Source organism: Enhydra lutris, unplaced genomic scaffold (genome assembly GCF_002288905.1).
Source record: "Enhydra lutris kenyoni isolate GAN:26980312 unplaced genomic scaffold, ASM228890v2 scaffoldscaffold116, whole genome shotgun sequence".
NCBI classification, from domain to species: Eukaryota; Metazoa; Chordata; class Mammalia; order Carnivora; family Mustelidae; genus Enhydra; species Enhydra lutris.
The window spans coordinates 225,966-245,644 of NW_019154200.1; the positions used below are offsets into that span (position 1 = coordinate 225,966).

The following is a 19,679-nucleotide window of genomic DNA, read 5'->3' on the forward strand; positions in this document are numbered from 1 at the left end:
TTTGTTGGAATACAGTTTTTCATATTCTTCTACAGCTGTTTATATTTCTGTGGTGTTGGTTGATATTTCTCCTCTTTCATTTCTGATTTTGAGTTCTCTCTCTCTCTCTCTTACTGTTGGATGAGTCTGGCTGTTGATCTTTTCAAAGAACCAGTTCCTATTTCCCTTGGTCTATACCGTTGTTTTCTTTTGTCATTTTGTTTTCGTTGTTTTGTTGTTGAAATTTCTATTTCATTTATTTCTACTCTAATCTATTATTTCCTTCCTTCTGCTGGTTTGGGGATTTGTTTTCTTTTTCTTGCTCCCTCAGGTGTAGGGTTAGGTTGTTATTTAAGATTTTTCTTGTTTCTTGAGGTAGACTGGTATTGTTATATAATCTTCTCTCTTAGAACACTTTTTACTGCATCCCAAAGATTTTGGACCGTTGTGTTTCCATTTTCATTTGTTTACATGTATATTTTATATTTATTCTTTGATTTCTTGGCTGACCCATTCATTGTTTACTAGTATGTTATTTAACCTCCAAGTATTTGTGTTTTCTTCAGATTTTTTTCTTTGGTCAACTTCTAGCTTTATAGCATTGTGTTCAGAAAAGATGCATGGTATGACTTCGATATTTTTTAATTTGTTGAAACTTGATTTGTGACCTAACATGGGACGTATTATAGAGAATGTTCCATCTGCACTTGAAAAGGATGTGTACTCTCCTGTTTTAGGATGGAATGTCCTGAATATCTGTTACATCTGTTTGGTCAAATGTGTCCTTTAAAGCCAATGTTTCCTTCTTGATTTTCTGTTTGGGTGATCTACGCATTGATGTAAGCGGGGTGTGAAGTCCCCTATTACTGTATTCCTACCGATTTGTTAATAGCTGCTTTATACATTTGGGGGCTCCTATATTGGGTCTGTATTTATAATCGTTATATCTTCTTGTTGGATTGTTTCCTTTATGATTATGTAGGGTCCTTCTTTCCCTCTTTTAACAGTCTGTTTTAAGGTTTATTTTGTCCAATATATGTGTTGCTGCCCTGCCTTCCTTTTCACGTCCATTTTCATAATTGTTTTTCCATCCCTTCACTTTCAGTCTCCATGTTTCTTTAGGTCTCTTATATGCAGCATATACATGGGTCTTGCTTTTTTATCCATTCAGTCACCCTGTCTTTTGATGTGAGCATTTAGTCCATTTACCTTCAAAGTAATTATTGATAGGTATGTACTTATTGCATTTTGTTACTTTACAGTTGCTTTTGAAGTTCTCTATTCCTTTCTTCTGCAGTCTTTGGCTTTCTTTTTTGTAACACTTAGATTCCTTTCTCTTTATTTTTTGCATATCTATTACTGGTTTTTGATTTGCGGTTTCCATTAGGTTTATATATAACACATATATAGCCGTCCATGTTAATTTGATGGTCACTTAAGTTCGAACCCATTCTAAGAGCACTAAAGTTTTACTCTTCTCTCTCCCATATTTTAGGTATATCGTGTCATACTTTATATCTTTTTATTTTGTGAGTCCCTTGACTGATTTTTATAGATGTACTTGATTTACTGCTCTTCTGCTTCCCATTTTTCTTATGCCTGCCTATGATCTTTCCTCTCTGAAGAATCCCCTTTAATATTTCTTGTAAGGTTGGTTTGTGGTAATGAATTCCTTTAACTTGTGTTATTGTAGGAAACTCTGTACCTCTCCTTCTATTCTGAATGATAGCCATGTTGGATAGAGTATTCTTGGTTGCAGGATTTTTCTTTTGGCACTTTGAATAAATCAGGCCACTCCCATCTGGCCTGCAAAGTTTCAGCTGAAAAACCAACTGATAGTCTTATGGGGTTTCCTTATACATAACTCTTTTCTCTTGTTGCTTTTCAAATTCTCTCTTTAGCAATACTTTTTGCCACTCTAATTGCTGTGTGTCTTGGTGTGGACCTCTTTGGGTTGATTTTGTTAGGAGTTCTCTGTGCCTCCAGGATCTGAATTACTGTTTCCTTCCCCAGATTAGGGAAGTTTTTGGCTCTTAGATCTTCAAATGATTTTCTGCTCCCTTTTCTCTCTTCTAGGACCCCTAAAATGTGAGTATTATTATGCTTGATGGTATCACTTAGTTCCCTTTATGTAGTCTCATTTTTTTTTCTTTGTCCTGTTTGTCATAATTGACCTCCATCCATTACTCTGTCCTCCAGGTCACTGATCTGCTCTGCTTTCTGTGGTTTTATTCCCTCTAGTGGATTTTTAATTTCAGTTATGGAGATCCTCATCTCTGATTGGTTCTCTTTTATGTTCTCTATCTCTTTGTTGAGGGTCTCACTGAGATTCTCCACTCTTTTCTCAAGTTCAATGAGTATTTTTATGATCATTCTTTAAATTCTCTATCAGGCATATTATTTATTTCCATCTCCTTAGCTCTTCTGCTATAATTTTGTCCTGTTCCTTTATTTGGTATATATTCTGCTGTGTCCTCATTTTGTCTAACTCTGGGTCTGTTTCTGGGTGTTAGTAAAGTCAATTAAATCTCCTGCTCTTGAAAGTAATGTCCTTATGAAGAAAAGGTCCTTTGATGCCCTGCAATGCAGTGTCCCCTGTTTACCAGAACCTGGTGTTTTAGGGATGTCTTTCACGTGTGTTGCATGCTCTATTATTATGGCTGAGCTGCATTTGCTTTCAGTCATCAGCAACGGCTCTCTTAGCCTGTTGTGGGGAGGGTTTGGTCCCTGTATTGTTAATGGGCCAGTCTGGGACTACCTTCAGCTTGAGTTGGGTCAGATGAGGCATTTGCCAGAGCTGTAGTAGCACCTAACTGCAGGGCACTCTCCCTATTGTCCCCTGAAAGATGTTACCTGGTGGGCAGGGCCTATAATCAGATGGGATGTCTGCCCACAGCCACTGCTCTCACCACATTCAGACTAGTATGTGTGGTTTTCTTCCCCTCCCCTCAGGGGAGGTGTCATTTTGGGGTCATGCTGGCCCCTGTTGGAGCTACTTTCATACCACCAAGCTTGTGGCACTGCTGTGGAATGGACTTCTGAGTGTAGATTGGAGGAGTGGGTGCACTTGTTAGCAAAGCTAGGTGGAGTGTTCATGCTGTGCTGGTTCCTGCAGGCGTAGACTAGGGGCCGGGGGAGAGAAATGGTGTCTGCCAGCTCTTTTGTTCTTGTAGAAATCTCCTAAGAATCTCTGCCCTTCCAGCACACATCCTGAGATTAGTAAATATATCTTCCTTCACACCCTGGGTGTTTGTTAAACTGCTGCTTCTATGCCACATCCCAGTGGGGTTGTTTGCTATGCTCTTTACGGTGGGGACTCAGTTTCCTCTTGGCCTCTTGCTCTCCAAGCAGAGCCTGCTGATTTTTAAAGTTCCCAATGTTGAGCCCCATTGACTGTAAAAACTTATAAAGTCCCTCTGATTTTCAAAGGCAAATGTTATGGGGATTAGTCTTTCTATTGCAGGTCCCCCATGCCTGGGTGCCTGGCATGGGGTCTGATAGTCTCCTCTATCCATGCTTGAGATGTCCCTCCCATGATCAGTTTTGAAGGGCAGTTTGGTTTCCAACTGTATCCTGCCCTTCTTATTCTCTTTGAAGTGGCCTCTTCTCTACATTTAGCAGTGGAGAGTCTGTTCTGCCAGTCTTTGGGTTGTTTTCTCAGTTAATCACACTGATGTAGGTTTTATCTAGGAGTAGCTGAGGGTGTAGGTGAGCTAAGGATCTTTCTACTCTGCCATCTACCTGGAAGTCCCCATTCCACTCAAGTTAGGCTGTCATCAGATCAGAAGAAGGCAATCAGAAAAGGGCTCTATTTCCAGCATCTTTTTTGTTTTCCTTCAAGGTCCTGATGTGGCTTTAACGACATTTGCTTTTTCAGAGCACCTATCTTTCCCATCGGGACACCATGACTTATGAGATAGGCTTTAGCTTCCAACCACTCTCCACTCTAACTTCTCCTTCTTACCCTCCCAAGCCAACAGCTACCTTGTTCCACCTCCTCCCCAAATCAAGAAAACATACTGATGGATTTTTATCATCTGCTTAAAGTACCTCCATACTCCAGAAAACATTTCACACAGAGGGGTTCAGAATCCTGGGAATCAGTCCGTGTTTTATTTTACAGTACATTCATATAAGTTCCTGCATTTCCAAGTTAACCAGATCACATTCAGGTTAGCACTGCTGGTAACAAAATTATACAACTACCCTGGCTTCAAAAACAAGATAGGATGATACACATTAACATCTCTTTCCCTTTAATACTGCAGAAGACAATACCTCACAAAAATAAAATCACATGCCTTTTACAATCCAGTGTGAAGGCATATTATTTATGTTAAAATAAATCATTTTGGACATGGGGAGAATAAGAAGAGTTTCAAAGCTTAAGATATCTAAGATGTCCCCCAGTGCCACCCTTCTCTTCTGCCAGCTGGCACATTCAATATCCATGCCTTGGGAAAAGGGACAGAGGAAAGCAAGGGATATTGAACTCTGAAACTCATGGCTTCTTAGGCTACTTATGTAAAAACTACTTAAATAACCTAAAATTCTAAAGGGAGTTAATATTAACAAGGGATGGTAATACAGGAAGCACCTGGAGAAAATTCCTCCAGTCACTGAGGGGAAATATATGCTGCAGACATTTCACAAAAATGGAAAACTGTTATCACATCCAGTAATACATTAGGTTTTGGAAATACACTTTCACTTTACTGTATGAAAACACTGTGATCCATGTTTTAGTGTTGAATTTGTTCAGAAAAACAGCCGGAACCTCCATCTGCAATATTTCTCATAGGCATCCATCATTACCATCTAAGAGGGCAGCTGAACAACACCCCAACCCGTGAAAAATAGAACAAGCTGAACTTAACTATAAGAAAGGCTAGAATGAATAAGGTAGGAGAAAATTCAGATGTGTGAAAAGTAGCAGTTAAAATCATTTGGGTCTTTATCACAGATAAAAAATTTTGTTAGAAAATGTTTTGGACCCAGGTCCAACATAGCTGGAATGATACGTTGTTGAAAATGCAAGCCCCCATCCAGAAAGACCACGTGCTTGTGTAGCACCCTTCTTGCAAGAGTTCAATGTGCTTTAGTAAAATAATCCGTTCATTACGTAATTAAGTACATGATTCAGACTATCCTCGGACTTACTGTTAATTCCAGGGACTAAAGAGTTCCCGTCACTTGCTGCCAAGAAACTTTTGAGTCCTCAACTCACCGTGTTATAAATGAAATTTATATCCATATTTGCTGACTCCAAAAGAAATACCACCTCTTTCAGGGCTCAAGAATAGGATGGAAGAGGGAATAAGACACTTATTAGGAAAGCCACAAAACATGTGATGAAAAACCAGAGCCAGTGCATATTTTACAACCCCTGAAGAGAGCCCCCAGCAGCAGGGTGAGCAAGGGGAGCAGTGATGTTTTTGAAACCAGAGTGACTTGTAGCTAACTGCCTAACAGTAAATTCACATAGTAAAATGCAGAGTAAGTCAACATAGAGCCAAGGTTTACATTATATCTAGAAATAGGTTTTATGCTTTAAAAAAAATTGCAATGCACTCCAAAAAAATTTTTCAGATAATTCATGTACAACAGAAGGCACTGTTATCCGCATAAATCCATTGATTCTGCATGGCAAAAACCTGAGACGTGCAATTCAATTCAATCCTCTAAAACCACCTTGGTCATTCATCCTTTGGAGAATATGATTTGTCCTTTTCAGTCCACTGATTTTGTTTTCCTTGAATTTCATACATTACAGTAGCTGCTTAGAATGTGTATTTTGGGGTGGGGAGAAAAGTCAAAGGGGAGGAGGGAGAGGATGAAACCGCAGCCTGAAGCCAGAGTTAACTGGCACAGCAGGAGGGTGCTGAAGAGCAGCCCACTCTTTTCCTCCCCTTGACCTTCACATTCCCCGGGTGAAGTAAAATGTAGTGATGACATTTGGTAGGCTGCTGCTCCTTCTTTCAGTTGTTGCTGGGCACTGTCCCAAAGTTAAATGCCGAGAGGACTCCTTTGTTTTCAAAGGTGAAGCCTCCCTGTTGTTCAATCTTCTTCTTTGCCTCTAGTGTTTGCCAAGAGAAAGAGGGGGGAAAAGAAAAAGAGTATTTAAGGTGACAAAGTTGGAAATAACCTCAAAGGAGCTAGATTTCTTTATACTTAGCATTGTGAAGGAATGTGACTCATATTAGCTGTTCTGCCCAACTGAGCAACAACCTTTTTTTGTTTTCATTCTAGTGTAGTTCACAACATACAGTGTTAATTTCAGGTGTACAATATAGTGATGCAACACTTCCATATATTACTCTGTGCTCACCAAGATGAGTGACTCTTAAACCCTTTCACCTATTTCCCCCGAGCCCCTACCCACCTCCCCTTTAGTAACTAACCATCTGTTTGTTCTCTCTAGTTAAGAGTCAGTTTTTTGGTTTGTCTCTCTTGTTTTCCCTTTTAAATTCCGCACAGGAGTGAAATCATATGATATTTGTCTTTATCTCACTGGGTTATTTTGCTTAGCATTATACTCCCTAGATCCATCCATACTGTTGTAAATGACAAGATTTCATTCTTATTTGTAGCCAAACAATATTCCTATGTGTGTGTGTGCGCGCGCGCACACACACACACACACACACACACACATCTTCTTTATACATTCCTCTATCGATAGATGCCTGGGCTGATATGCCGCAATAAACATGGGGGTACATATATCTTCAAATTAGTGTTTTTGTATTCTTTGGGTAAATGCCCAGTAGTGCCACTACTGGATCACATGGTAGTTCAACTTTTGACTTTTCAAGGAACCTCCATACTGTTTCATACAGTGGCTGCACCAAACTGGATTTCCATCAGCAGTGTACGAGGGTTCCTTTTTCTCCACATCCTCACCAACACTTGTTTCTTGTGTTTTCACCAGTCTGACAGGTGTGAGGTGATATTTCATTGTGGTTTTTGATTTGCATTTCTCTGGTGATGAATGATGCTGAGTATATTTTCACGTGTCTGTTGGCCATCTATATGTCTTTAGACAAATATCTATTCATGTCTTCTGCCCATTTTTTAATTGGACTGTTTTTTGGGTGTTGTGTGTGTTCTTTATATATTTTGGATACTAACCCCTTATTGGACTGTCATTTGCAAATCTCTTCTCCCATTCCATAGGTTGTCTTTTAGTTTTGTTGGTTGTTTCCTTTACTGTGCAGAAGCTTTTCACTCCGATGTAGTCCTAACAGTTTATTTTGTTTTTGTTTCCCTTACCTCAGAAGACCTGTCTAGAAGATGTTATGGCCGATGTCAGAGATATTACTGCCTGTGTTCTCTTCTAGCAGTTTATGGTTCCAGATCTCACATTTATGTCCTTAATCCATTTGAGTTTATTTTTGTGTATAATGTAAGAAAGTGGTCTCGTTTTCCCAGAAGAGACTCTTTTCCATTGCATAGTCTTGCCTCCTTTGTCGTATATTAATTGCCATATGATCATGGGTTTATTTCTGGACTCTACATTCTATTCTAGTGATCTATGTGTCTATTTCTGTGCCAGTACCCATACTGTTTTCATTACTACAGCTCTGTAGTGTATCTTGAAATCTAGGGTTGTGATACCTCTAGTTTTGTTTTTCTTTTTCAAAACTGCTTTGACTATTTGGAGGCTTTTGTGGTTCCATACAAATCTTAAGATTGTCCTAGTTCTGTGAAAAATGCTGATGGTATTTTCATAGGGATTGCATTAAATCTGTAGCTTGCTTTAGGCAGTATGGACATTTTAACAATAGTCATTGTTCCAACCCATGAGCATGCAGTAGCTTTCCATTTGGTTGTGTCATCTTCAATTTCTTTCATTAATGTTCTATACTTTTCAAAGTACAGGTCTTTTACCTCCATGGTTAAGTTTATTCCTAGGTATTTTATTCTTTTTGGTGCAATGGCAAATGGGATTGTTTTCTTAATTCCTCTTGCTACTTCATTACTAGTGTGTATAAATGCAATGGTTTTCTCTATGTTGCTTTTGTATTCTGTGACCTTACTGAATTCACTTATCAGTTCCAGTAGGTTTTTGATGGATTCTTGAGTTTGCCATATATACAGTCTCATGCCATCTGCAAATAGTGAAAGTTTTACTTCCTCCTCACCAATTTTTATTCCTTCTTCTTTTATTCCTTTTTCTTACATGATTGATGTGGTTAGGACTTCCAGTACTATGCTGAATAACTGGTGAGAATGGACATTCTTGTCTTGTTCCTGACCTTATGAGAAAAGCTCCCAGTTTTTCACCATTGAGTATGATGTTAACTGTGGGTTTTTTATATATAGTCTTTATTATGTTGAGCTCTGTTCCATCTCCAACAACTTTGTTGTCAGTTCTTATCATGAATGGATGTTGTACTTTGTCAAATGCTTTTTCTGCATCTATTAAAATGATCATATGGTTTTTATCTTTTCTCTTACTGATGTAATGTAAGACACTGATTTGTGAATACTGAACCACTCTTGCATCCTGGTAATAAATCCCACTTGATTGTGGTAAATGATTTCTTTTAATGTATTGTTGGATTTATTGTGCTAATAATACTTTGTTGATGATTTCTGCATCTATGTTCATCACAGATATTGGCCTTAAAGTTCTTTTTTGTGGTGTCTTTATTTCATTTTGATATCAGAGTAATGTTGGCCTCACAGAATGAATTGGAAGTTTTCTTTCCTCTTCAAGTTTTTGGAAAAGTTTAAGAACAGATACTAAGTTTTTAAATGTTTGGTTAAAATTCACCTGTGAAGCCATCTGGTCCTGAACTGTTGTTTGTTGGGAGTCTTGATTACTGATTCAATTTCATTGTTGATAATTAGGTTTGTTCAAACATTCTATTTCTTGCTGGTTCAGTTTTGGGAGATTATATGTTTCTAGAAATTTATCCATTTCTTCTAGGTTATCTAGTTTGTTTGCATATAATTTTTTGCACCATTCTCTTACAATCCTTTGTGTTTCTGTGGTCTAGGTTGTTATTTCTCCTCCTCCATTTATGATTTTGTTTGAGTCCCCTCTCTCTCTCTTACTCTAAATCTGGCTAAGGGTTTATCAATTTTGTTGATCTTTTCACAAAACCAGCTCCTGACCTCGTTGATCTGTTCTAAACTTTAGTTTCTATATCATTCATTTCTGCTCTAATTATTATTTCCTTCATTCTGCTGGTGTGGGGATTTGTTTATTCTTCTTTTTCTTGCTCCCTCAGGTATACATTAAGTTTTTTAAGATTTTTCTTGGTTCCTGAGGTAGGCCTCTATGAACTTCCTTTGTAGAATGGCTTTTATTGCTCCCAACAATCTTGGACCATTGTGTTTCCATTTTCATTTGTTTACATGTATCTTTTTTAATTTCTTCTTTGGGTCAACCAAGAAATCATTCATTGTTTACTAGCATGTTATTTAATCTCCATGTATATGTGTCCTTTCCAGGTTTTTTCTTGTCATTGATTTCTACTTTCATAGTGTGTTCAGAAAAGATGCATGGTATGACTTCTTTTTGAATTTGTTGAGACTTGCATTGTGACCTAACATGGGATGTATTATGGAGAATGTTCCATGTGCACACTGCTATTTTAGGATGGAATGTTCTGAATATATCTGTTAGAGCCATCTGACCCAATGTGTCCTTTAAATCAGCCAATGTTTCTTCTTGATTTTCTTTTGATCTATCCATTGATGTAAGTGGAATGTTAAAGTCCCCTATTCTAGTATTCCTATCAATTACTTTATTTGTTCATTAAGAGCTGCTTTATATATTTGGGAGCGCCCATGGTGGGTACATAAATATTTACAATTGTCATATCATCTGGTTGGATTGTTCTCTTTATGATTATGTAGCATCCTTCTTTGTCTATTTTAACAGTGTTTAAGATCTAAGTATTGCTATCCTGGCTTGCTTTTCACTTCCATTTTCATGATAATTGTTTTTCCATTCCTTTACTTTCAGTCTCCATATGTTGTGAAACACTGCATATATATGGGTCTTGTTTTTTTTTATCCATTCCATCACCCTCTGTCTTTTGATTAGAGAATTTGGTCCATGTGCATTCATAGCACTTACTTACAGGTATGTATTTACTACCATTTTGTGATTTGGTTTTGGTTGTTTCTGAAGTTCTTCTCCATTCCTTTCTTCCCTTGCTCTCCTGTCCCCATAAGCTGGCTTTCTTTAGTGATATACTTAGATTCCTTTGTCTTTATTTTTTGTGTATCTGTTACTTTTTATGTATCTGTTACTGGTTTTTGATTTGTGGTTATCATTAGGTTTGTATACCACATCTTCTGTGTATAGTAGTCTTTATTAAGTTGATGGTCACCTAAGTTTGAACTTTCTTTACACATGTCACTCCCCCCACTCCCATATTTTAGGTATATGGTGTCATACTTCATTTCTTTTTATTTTGTGAATCCCTTGACTGGTTTTTACAGATATACTTATTTTCACTTCCTTTGTGCTTCCTACTTTTCTTATTCATAGTTTTTGTTTTCCACTAACATTTCTTATAGTGCTGGTTTAGTGGTCATGAATTCTTTTAACTTTTGTTTGTCTGGAAAACAATGTATCTCTCCTTCTAATCAGAATAATAGCCTTACCAGAGAGAGTATTTTTGGTTGCAGATACTTTCCTTCAGGCATTTTGAATATATCTTACCACTCCCATCTGGCCTGCAAAGTTTCTGCTGAAAAATCCACTGACAGCCTTGTACATAACTTTCTTTTCTCTTTCTGCTTTTAAAATTCTTTATCACCACTTTGTGTCATTTAAATTATTGTCTTGGAAGGGACCTTCTTTGGTTGATTTTTTGGTCAGGGGGAATGTCTATATGTCCTGAATCTGGATTTCTCTTTCCTTCTCCAGATTAAGGTACTTTTCACCTATTATTTCTTCAAATAAATTTTCTGCCTTCTTTCTCTCCTTTTCCTGGGATCCCTGTAAGCAAATGTTGTTATGCCTGATGGAGACACTGAGTTCCCTAAGTCTATTTTCATTCTGCATAATTTATTTTCCCCTCTCCTGCTCAGCTTGATTACTTTCCATTACTCTGTCCTCCACGTTGCTAATCCATTTTGCTTCCCCTAGTCTGCTATTTATTCCATTTAGTGTATTTTTAATTTCAATTATTGTTCTTTTCTCTGATTGGTTCTTTTCCAATGTTTTCTCTTTGGTAAAAAGCTCACTGAAATCCTCCCTTGTTTTCTCAAGTCCAGTAAGTAAGTATCTTTATGACGGTTATTTTAAATTCTCTATCAGGCATATTATTTACCTCTGTTTTGCTTAGGTGTCTTGCTATTTTGTCCTGTTCTTTTATTTGGGACATTTCTTCTTCCTCCTCATTTTGTCTGACTTTCTGTGTTTATTTCTGTTAGGAAATTCAGCTACGTATCTTGTCTTGAAAGTAATGGGTGGAGCAAGTAGTTTTAACAAGGTGGCGCTGGCCCTCTGCCACAGATGTATCTCTGTCTCTGAGACCGGGCCAGTCCATAAGGCGTGCACAGTTTTAACAAGACTGGCCACCGCTGCTGGGACTGAGACCCCCACAATGTGCACAGTGGAAACACAGTGGTGGCAAGGTTTGCGTTAGTCTTTGGGGGACTAAAGACAGCACCAGGACTGAGACAGGCCCAGCTGAAAAGGCTGGTGCATAGTGTAAGCAAGCTAGGTAGTGAAGGCAAGTTCCAGGCTGGCTCCAGCAGGTATCTTAGTGTTTATGCTGGGGCAGGGGGTTGGGAGAGTGAGGAAGAGAAATGGCACCTACCAGCAACTTTGTTCCTGGTGGAGTCTTTCAGTAATTTCTGTCCCTCAGGGACATACTCTGAGATTAGTAAATAATTCTCCCTCCTGTATGCCCCAGGCATTTTTCAAGGTACTGCCTCTATGTTGTATCTCTGTAGGTTGTTTGTTGTGCTATGGGGGGTGGGCACCTAGTTTTCTATAGCCCTCAAGGCTCTCTTGGAACTGAACTTGCTTTTTAAAGTTCCAGGCTATAAATCACCCTGGTTGTAAGAACTAACGAAATCCGGCCCCTCTGGTTTTCAAAGCCAGGTGTTGCGGGGATTATCTTTCCATGCAGGCTTTTACAGTATGATGATCTGTTTTTCTCCTCTCTCCATGCCCGCAGGTCCCTTCCACCAGTGGACAGACCCATCCATTTGGTTCCCCACTATATCTCCGCCCTTCCTATCCCCTTTGATGTGGACTCTTCTCTACCTTTTGTTGTGAAGTTTGTTCTGCCAGTCTTTGAGTCATTCTCTGGGTTATATACCCTAATGTGAGTGTTACCTAGTTGTATCTGTGAGATGAGGTAAGCTTATGGTCCTCCTACTCTGCCATCTTCCCCTGATGTCCCTGAGCATTAACCTTTAACAGGGCTATGTGAGTAAGAAGTTATGTTTACTATCACAGAAAAACTGCTAAAAAGAAAACTTTACCTCCCCTATCTCAACTTCTAGAAAAAATAAGCAAAATGAAAACAAGTCTCAGAGCTATGTTTTAACAGTTCCATAGTCTACTGCTAGAAGTGTGCCCAGAATTCTCCTATTGGGGGGCTGACATAGACTATGCAGGGCTGAAAATTCAAATCCATGCCGCAGAACTTAGGCCCCAAATCCCAGGTACCTATTCCATGATGTTTTCCACTAAAATATTTTTGTAATTACAAAATCTTTTCCATTGGTTTTCTAAGAGTAACCACAATAATGTCTGCATAAAATAATTTCTCCAGGTCAAAAAACTGAAAATCAACAAGAATCACGTAAAGCCCAGCAAAAAGAAATGAAGAGTGTTTCATTTCCAGGAAGACAAGCCCTTTGCCAGAACTCATGAAGTACCTTCAGTCTATCTGGGGTTAAGATGTTTAGATGGGTCATCCAACTGATTAACTCTCCCTCGGCAAGACTCATCCCCACCTTTTTACATCTTGGGCTCTACAATACAGCGTAAGTACTCCTGAATAACCACCACTGAAAGACACATATTAATGCACAGGATTTTGCAGATCTAAGATATCACGAGTGAATAAAAAGCAACATTTTTTTAAAAATCATACAATAATAATTCGTTATTATCCCTAAAGGTTGGCCTCTAGCAATTTTTAAAACAGTCTTCAGGTGCCACAAGATTCATTAATAAGGCTGACTACTGGCACGCTCACACGTGCACTCCAATCTGGAAATCTGGAGAGCTGACCTGCTACTGTCTTCCGGTGCTCGGCCAGGGTGTACACCTCCTGCAGCGCCCTCCTCTGGTCCTCACTGAGTGGTGCCATGAGCAGCTGGTACCAGGCAGCATCCCGATTCTGCACAGCTGTTGCATTGTAGAAGAAGAAAAAGGTAAGAGTCTAGTGACAATGATCATTTCAGAGAAAAGTGACATGATAATAAAAGTACAATGAGATGACTACAGATAGTAAGAGAAAGAGTTCAACACCATAACAAACCCAAGGTAGTAAAACTTACTCCACCAAAGGATTATTCCTGAGTACCCTACCCACTCTGTATCCAACCATGTGGGACTATCAGAGGATGGTTAAGACTTGCCAATCTCTGCTTTGCCCAGTTCTCTCCTGCCTTCGCCCTCTCTTCCTCCTGAGGTTTTACTAACTATGATCCCTGAATTCCAGATCTTGACATACACCTCTACTCAGGTGCTGTCATTTTCCTCCAGATTCTCACAGTACCTGCAGCTTCAACGTCGGTCCCACACCAAGAACTCGAATTGGTGCTTTAGGCAAAACCATCCCCTAAGTCTCCCACGTTTTTCCATGTGGACAACACACCACAAACACAACACAACTGAATCCAAATTTAATATCTAAACCAATTTGGGGCAGATCCCAAAACAACTTCTAACCGAAGGAAATGAAGATCAACTTCAGAGAAAATATCTGAAGATTTAGCAAGTAAAGACCTACTTAGCAGAGCTTGTGTAAAAAATTGATATTCATCCACACTGTTGTCAAGGTCAAGTGGTGTGCTGAATCCTTCAAGGGCAGTTTCTTCTAATACTTCTTCATCCCAGTCATCATCATCCTCCTCCTCTTCTTCACCTCTTCCATTATTCGATTGCATTGCTTGAGCAGTTTCGTTTGTCTCCTCTTCATCACTTGAAATCTCCTCTGTGAATCCATTAATTATTGAAGAAATGAAAACACAAAAGGACAAAACATTCTGGAAATGGAAAAACTACCACCTATTTATATATGAAATTCTAAAAATAAATCTTTATCGTAATTTGCTAAATTGAAAATGACTTTATCCTCCTTCCTAAAAACAAGTGTCCCTAAATCTAAAGTCTTCTGGACATTACTACTGTTTTGCTAGGGCTGCCTCATACTCTTTACTATAAAAATGCTATTAATCAGAGTCCCAAATTTTTTTGTACAAAAAAAAAGACAATTGTACAGTCAGTGCACATGTTACAAATAACAATGACCTCCCATTGAGAATCTGGTCTCTTAACAAGTTACCTAAGTTGATTATGAACTGCTTAGAAGTACTCAAATGAGGAGATTGTTTCTGCTAATAGAAACAGAAAAATACAGAAATAGAGAAAAATTAGCTACATGTAGGTTGAAAAGTTGAAATCTGAATTGTGTATCATGGATTCTGCTTTATTTTCAATGCCAATCTGTTTTAAGCAGTTAGCCCAGTACCGTAAATAACCAAAAGATAGGTTGATTTTGTTCTGCATTTACTAAGAGGTAAAAACCTAGAGTAAACCCAAACTAGACAACATTATTCCAAAAATAGTTCTATAAAACATACCACACTGAATTAAACTGAAGTAGTTTTGGGGGTAAGACAGAAAACCCTGGTTTTGATCATATATACATACATTTTTGATCATATATATGTGTGTGTGTGTGTGTGTATATGACAAAGGTATAATTACAAAGATAACAAGAAATACCTTTCCTAGTTAATCATTCTACACTTCAGTGGAAATACAACAGGAAAATCTGGGAAAGTACTACAGAATTTTTTCTCAAGCCATATTAGTTATAAACCAACAATTTACAAAATAAAGACTTGGAGAATATTGTAACATTCTGAAAAAAGGAATTCCATAACTGTTGGCCTATACTTAGCAAAAACACAAAACACTTCTACTAAAGAAGCATTACTGTAAAAGTTGTACATGATATTCAGTAAAAGAAATTAGAGGTACCTGGGAGGCTCAGTTGGTTAAGTGTCTGACTCTTGATTTTAGTTCAGGTCATGATCTCAGGGTCAAGAGATTGAGCCCCTCATAAGGCTCCACGCTGCGCATGGAGCCTGCTTAGGATTTTCTCTCTGCCTCTGCCCCTCCCCCCACAGCACGCATGTGTGCATACTCTCTCTCTCTGTCTTAAGTTTTATTTTGAGAGGAAGAAATTCAATCAGAAGAAGTGTACTGTGTTAGGGGTTAGGGAAGGGTACCATTTCTTATACATGAACAAACCAGAACGATGCCAATTAAATGTAAAATGTTTTAAATCTACACTTGCTGAAATCATAGAATTTAGCATCAAAAAGAAAGATGTAGGTTTTCCATGAAAGTTCTGATTTTTCTCATTTAAAGAAATGTCTGTTTTTAAAGTTTTTTCTTAAAGATTTTTTTTTTTTTTTTAATTTGACAGATCACAAGTAGGCAGAGAGGCAGGCAGAGAGAGGAAGAGGAGGCAGGCTCCCTGCTGAGCAGAGAGCCCGATACGGGACTCGATTCCAGGACCTGAGATCATGACCTGAGCCGAAGGCAGAGGCCTTAACCACTGAGCCACCCAGGCGCCCCAAGAAATGTCTGCTTTTAACTAGAAGAGGAAAAACTCCACTTGGAGTTCAATAACGTTACTTCCTGGGCCCAAGTAAATAGTTTTTTGCAGTATCATTAAATAAAGATCTAATATGCTTGACCCTAACAATCTTATTCTGAATCTCTATTAAGCAAATAACCTTCACTTGTGTATTTTACCCTAAATTTATTAATACATAAACTGTAAGTCTCTCCTAAATAGTTTCTGATTAAGAACCTTAAAAAAGGGGCGCCTGGGTGGCTCAGTGGATTAAGCCTCTGCCTTAGGCTCAGGTCGTGATCCCAGGGTCCTGGGATCGAGCCCAGCATGGGGCTCACTGCTCAGCAGGGAGCCTACTTCCCCCTCTCTCTCTGCCTGCTTCTCTGCCTACTTGTGATCTCTCTCTCTCTCTCTGTCAAATAAATAAAATCTTAAGAAAAAAAAAAAAAACCTAAAAAAAAAATGTACCAGGCACTCTATTAATCTGCTATACTGACACTTCTGCTTTTAACTAAGTGGTTCATTTAATAATTCATGCTGCTGACTTCACTGACATTGTTAGCACAAATAAGAAAAAGAAATAACTGGTTGCTAACTTATCATCAAAACCATTTGATTCTGTTACAGATGTATTTGTATTTCCCAAGGTATAACATTAAGTTCAATAATTATTTAAATGTCAAAAAATGAACTTATCTAAAGTTACATGTCAGGATATGTAAATCCACCCCAAAATATTTTTTAAATGTGCAACAAGCCAAAGAATGTAACTCTGTTTAATGACTCCAAATAGACTAAAATTTAAAAATGCATGCTCAAATCAGTATCAATTCTAGCACTCATTGCAATTAGAAGACTTTACCGTTTTCTTCCATATCAGCCTTCTCTGCTTTCGAGCGATCTTCACGGTTTACCAGTTGTCTGGTAGCACAGACCTGCTTTAGGCCAAGGAAAAGGAAAAGAATTGAGGGCACAATCTGTCCCACTACAGCATCTACAGCAGGAGGTCGATTTTGCAGTTCCAAAAGGATACTCAGTCCTATTATACACATCTTCCGGTCATGATGCCTACAAATTACAAAGAAAAAAAATGTGTTCATGAGAAACGAGGACAGTTGAAAAACTACAAGAAAAAATGGCCAGTGTAGTATCTTAGGATTCATTCAATAGAATTATACAGAGGTATCCCCCATTTTGTACCGTATGAAATCCTACATAAATCATGTTTTGTAAACCAATTATCATCAAAGAGCTAGAGAAGTCTGCAATTAATATGGTCAATCTTGCTATAATATCAATTTATCACTGATATGAATACTATATCTGGGCCTTGGCATACAAGTTCTGTTAAAGCAAGAACACCTACATTTGGCAGCAGGAAATTCCTAACCAACAGGGAAAAAGGAAAAATTTAGACTCTATCTTCTGTATTAGACTGGATACAAGGTATATAGTGCACATATACTGTACACTAACCCCGGGTGCCAAAAGCTATTCAGAAACTCAGCATATAAGGGAAACTTGACAGCTCTAACTAAATCCATTAAATGTTCTCTGCTTTGGGGCACCTGGGTGGCTCAATGGGTTAAAGCCTCGCCTCTGGCTCAGGTCATGATCCCAGGGTCCTGGAATCGAGCCCCGCATCGGGCTCTCTGCTAGGCAAGGCGCTTGCTTCCACCTCTCTCTCTCTGCCTGCCTCTCTGCCTACTTGTGATCTCTGTCTGTCAAATAAATAAATAAAATCTTAAAAAAAAAAAAAGTTCTCTGCTTTAACATATAATAAGGAAAATTTGATTTTGAAGGAAAAAAGTTTGACCAGTATACATTATATACATTTTTGTTTCTTCTAAAATATTGTATAGAAATAGTCTTCTAAAATATTCTAAAATATTGTTTAAAAATATTAAGAATGTAAAGACTGCTATACTTGGTATAACACTGCCAGCAAGCCATTGTCAGAACTGAAATTCTAGCGTAACACAGTCACGAACAGGAGTTCAGTCATTTGAGGAGGGCACATACATACTATAAGACATCTCGTTTTTTCTAAGTTCGGACACTAGGAAAGTACTTCACATAAAGACAGACTCTCCCACAGGAGCAGCACTTGGGCTACAATGAACAATCCTCCTTTCTGACCTCATGTTTGAGAATAAGCTCCCCTGAGATCTGCAGGGTTCAATGTCTTGTCACCAAACTGGCATTTCCCCTAGAAACTGAACCCCATTTAGAATGTTTTTGCCTATCGACACTTAATAGTCAGGGAACCAGATGTACACTTAATTCTTGTTGCCTCAAGATACAATGATAGCACATAAGTCAAAAACCAGTAGGGACAAGCTATACCTAATTTTCAGAGACTGGATTCTTTCCACTAGATTATACTACTGAAACACAGTCTTAATTCTCTAAAAATTAAATATTACATTAATACACTAAATATTAATCCTTAAAAATGAAAATTATCTTTCTATATGCTATTATATACTTTTAAAAGTCAACTTTCCAGAAACAGAAATGTAGAATAAAATCCAAAAGACACATACCCAAGAAAACAATCTGTATCATTCATCCACTGATTTATAAACTGTACAGTTATAGGTCCAGGGTTGTGAGGCAATTGAATTTGTTCTAGAGTATGTAGCAGCAAATCAGGGTTGTAGTACAAGGCGGCAATTGCAACCTGAAGACACATGGTGCGGAGCTCACTAGTTTTGACTCCTCGGGTTAATCTCTCCAAAACGAGTTGAACAAAGAGTGGAATGCACTAGAGGAAAAAATGAAAAAGTCAACCATACACCTAGAAACTAGGTAGAGCATGTCATCAATAAATAAGATACTCTTGGGGCGCCTGGGTGGCTCAGTCAGTGAGTTAAAGCCTCTGCCTTCGGCTCAGGTCATGATCCCAGAGTCCTGGGATCGAGCCCCACATCGGGCTCTCTGCTCCGTGGGGAGCCTGCTTCCCCCTCCCACCCGCCTCTCTACTTGTGATCTCTGTCTGTCAAATAAATAAATAAAATCTTGAAAAATAAATAAATAAATAAAGATACTCTTAATGATACTTAATGATACCTTTGCTTAAATTGTTTTTAGAGTTATTCAACGAATTTATATTCTCATAAAACCCAGATATTAAACGGCCAAAAAGAGGTCTGAGGGCAGCAGTGTGAGGAAGTCTCCTTCCTTCCTGAGTGCAGATTACAGTTAGCTGAAGACTGTCCCTCAAGAGTCCCCAATCAAATGATGCCAATAATCTAAATGTAGACTCCACCATTTCCACATTTAAGGTAAAATGACCAGGTTAGAATTTTTCTTTGTTAAATCAAATTGAATGGGACTGAAAATAATCAAGATGTGATTGGAATTTCTCCTGAGAAAGAAAATTCCTAAGTCAGTCAGAGGATGTAATGAAGAGCATGGTGACCGCAGTTAATAATGCGGTATTGCATATCTGGCAGTTGCTAAGTAGATATTAAAAAGTAGTTATCACAAGTAAAAAAAATTGTTACTATGTATGGTGCTGTATGTTAACTAGACTTACTGTGATCATTTCACAACATAAATATCAAATCATTGTTATACACCTAAATCTAACATGCTACTCAACAACATCTCAATAAAAATAAAATTTCTGTTAGTATAAGACTAAAGCAAAAATGGTGGACTTCACACATGAAAATGAAGGCGTCTGACTCCAATTCTACCATGTTGATAAACTACCTTCATTAGAAGTATTTCCTAATAGTTATTATCACTGAAAGGGATGGGCTGAAATGATTTGTGTAAAACAAAATTCTGAGGTCTTAATATAAGCTCATTTTAAAAATGTTAAAAATCAAGGCTTCAGGGGAGAATTGAAGGACTAGGAAGAGCACAGAGGAGTCTGAGGGCAGTGAA

The 19,679-nt window shown here is 38.2% G+C and overlaps 1 protein-coding gene across 1 annotated transcript in view; it reads right to left on the reverse strand.

Moving 5' to 3' along the window:
- Positions 1-4,070: 4,070 nt before the first annotated feature.
- The window catches only part of LOC111139760 (importin 8), an 86,099-nt gene continuing 70,490 nt past the window's right edge, over positions 4,071-19,679 (reverse strand). Inside the window, exons 21-25 of the mRNA XM_022492123.1 lie at positions 18,329-18,549; positions 16,645-16,850; positions 13,923-14,126; positions 13,199-13,315; positions 4,071-6,055 (exon numbers count right to left, since the gene is read on the reverse strand). Coding sequence (XP_022347831.1) covers positions 5,958-6,055; positions 13,199-13,315; positions 13,923-14,126; positions 16,645-16,850; positions 18,329-18,549 — 846 coding nt within the window. The 3' untranslated portion in view covers positions 4,071-5,957. The remainder of the gene's footprint in view (positions 6,056-13,198; positions 13,316-13,922; positions 14,127-16,644; positions 16,851-18,328; positions 18,550-19,679) is intronic.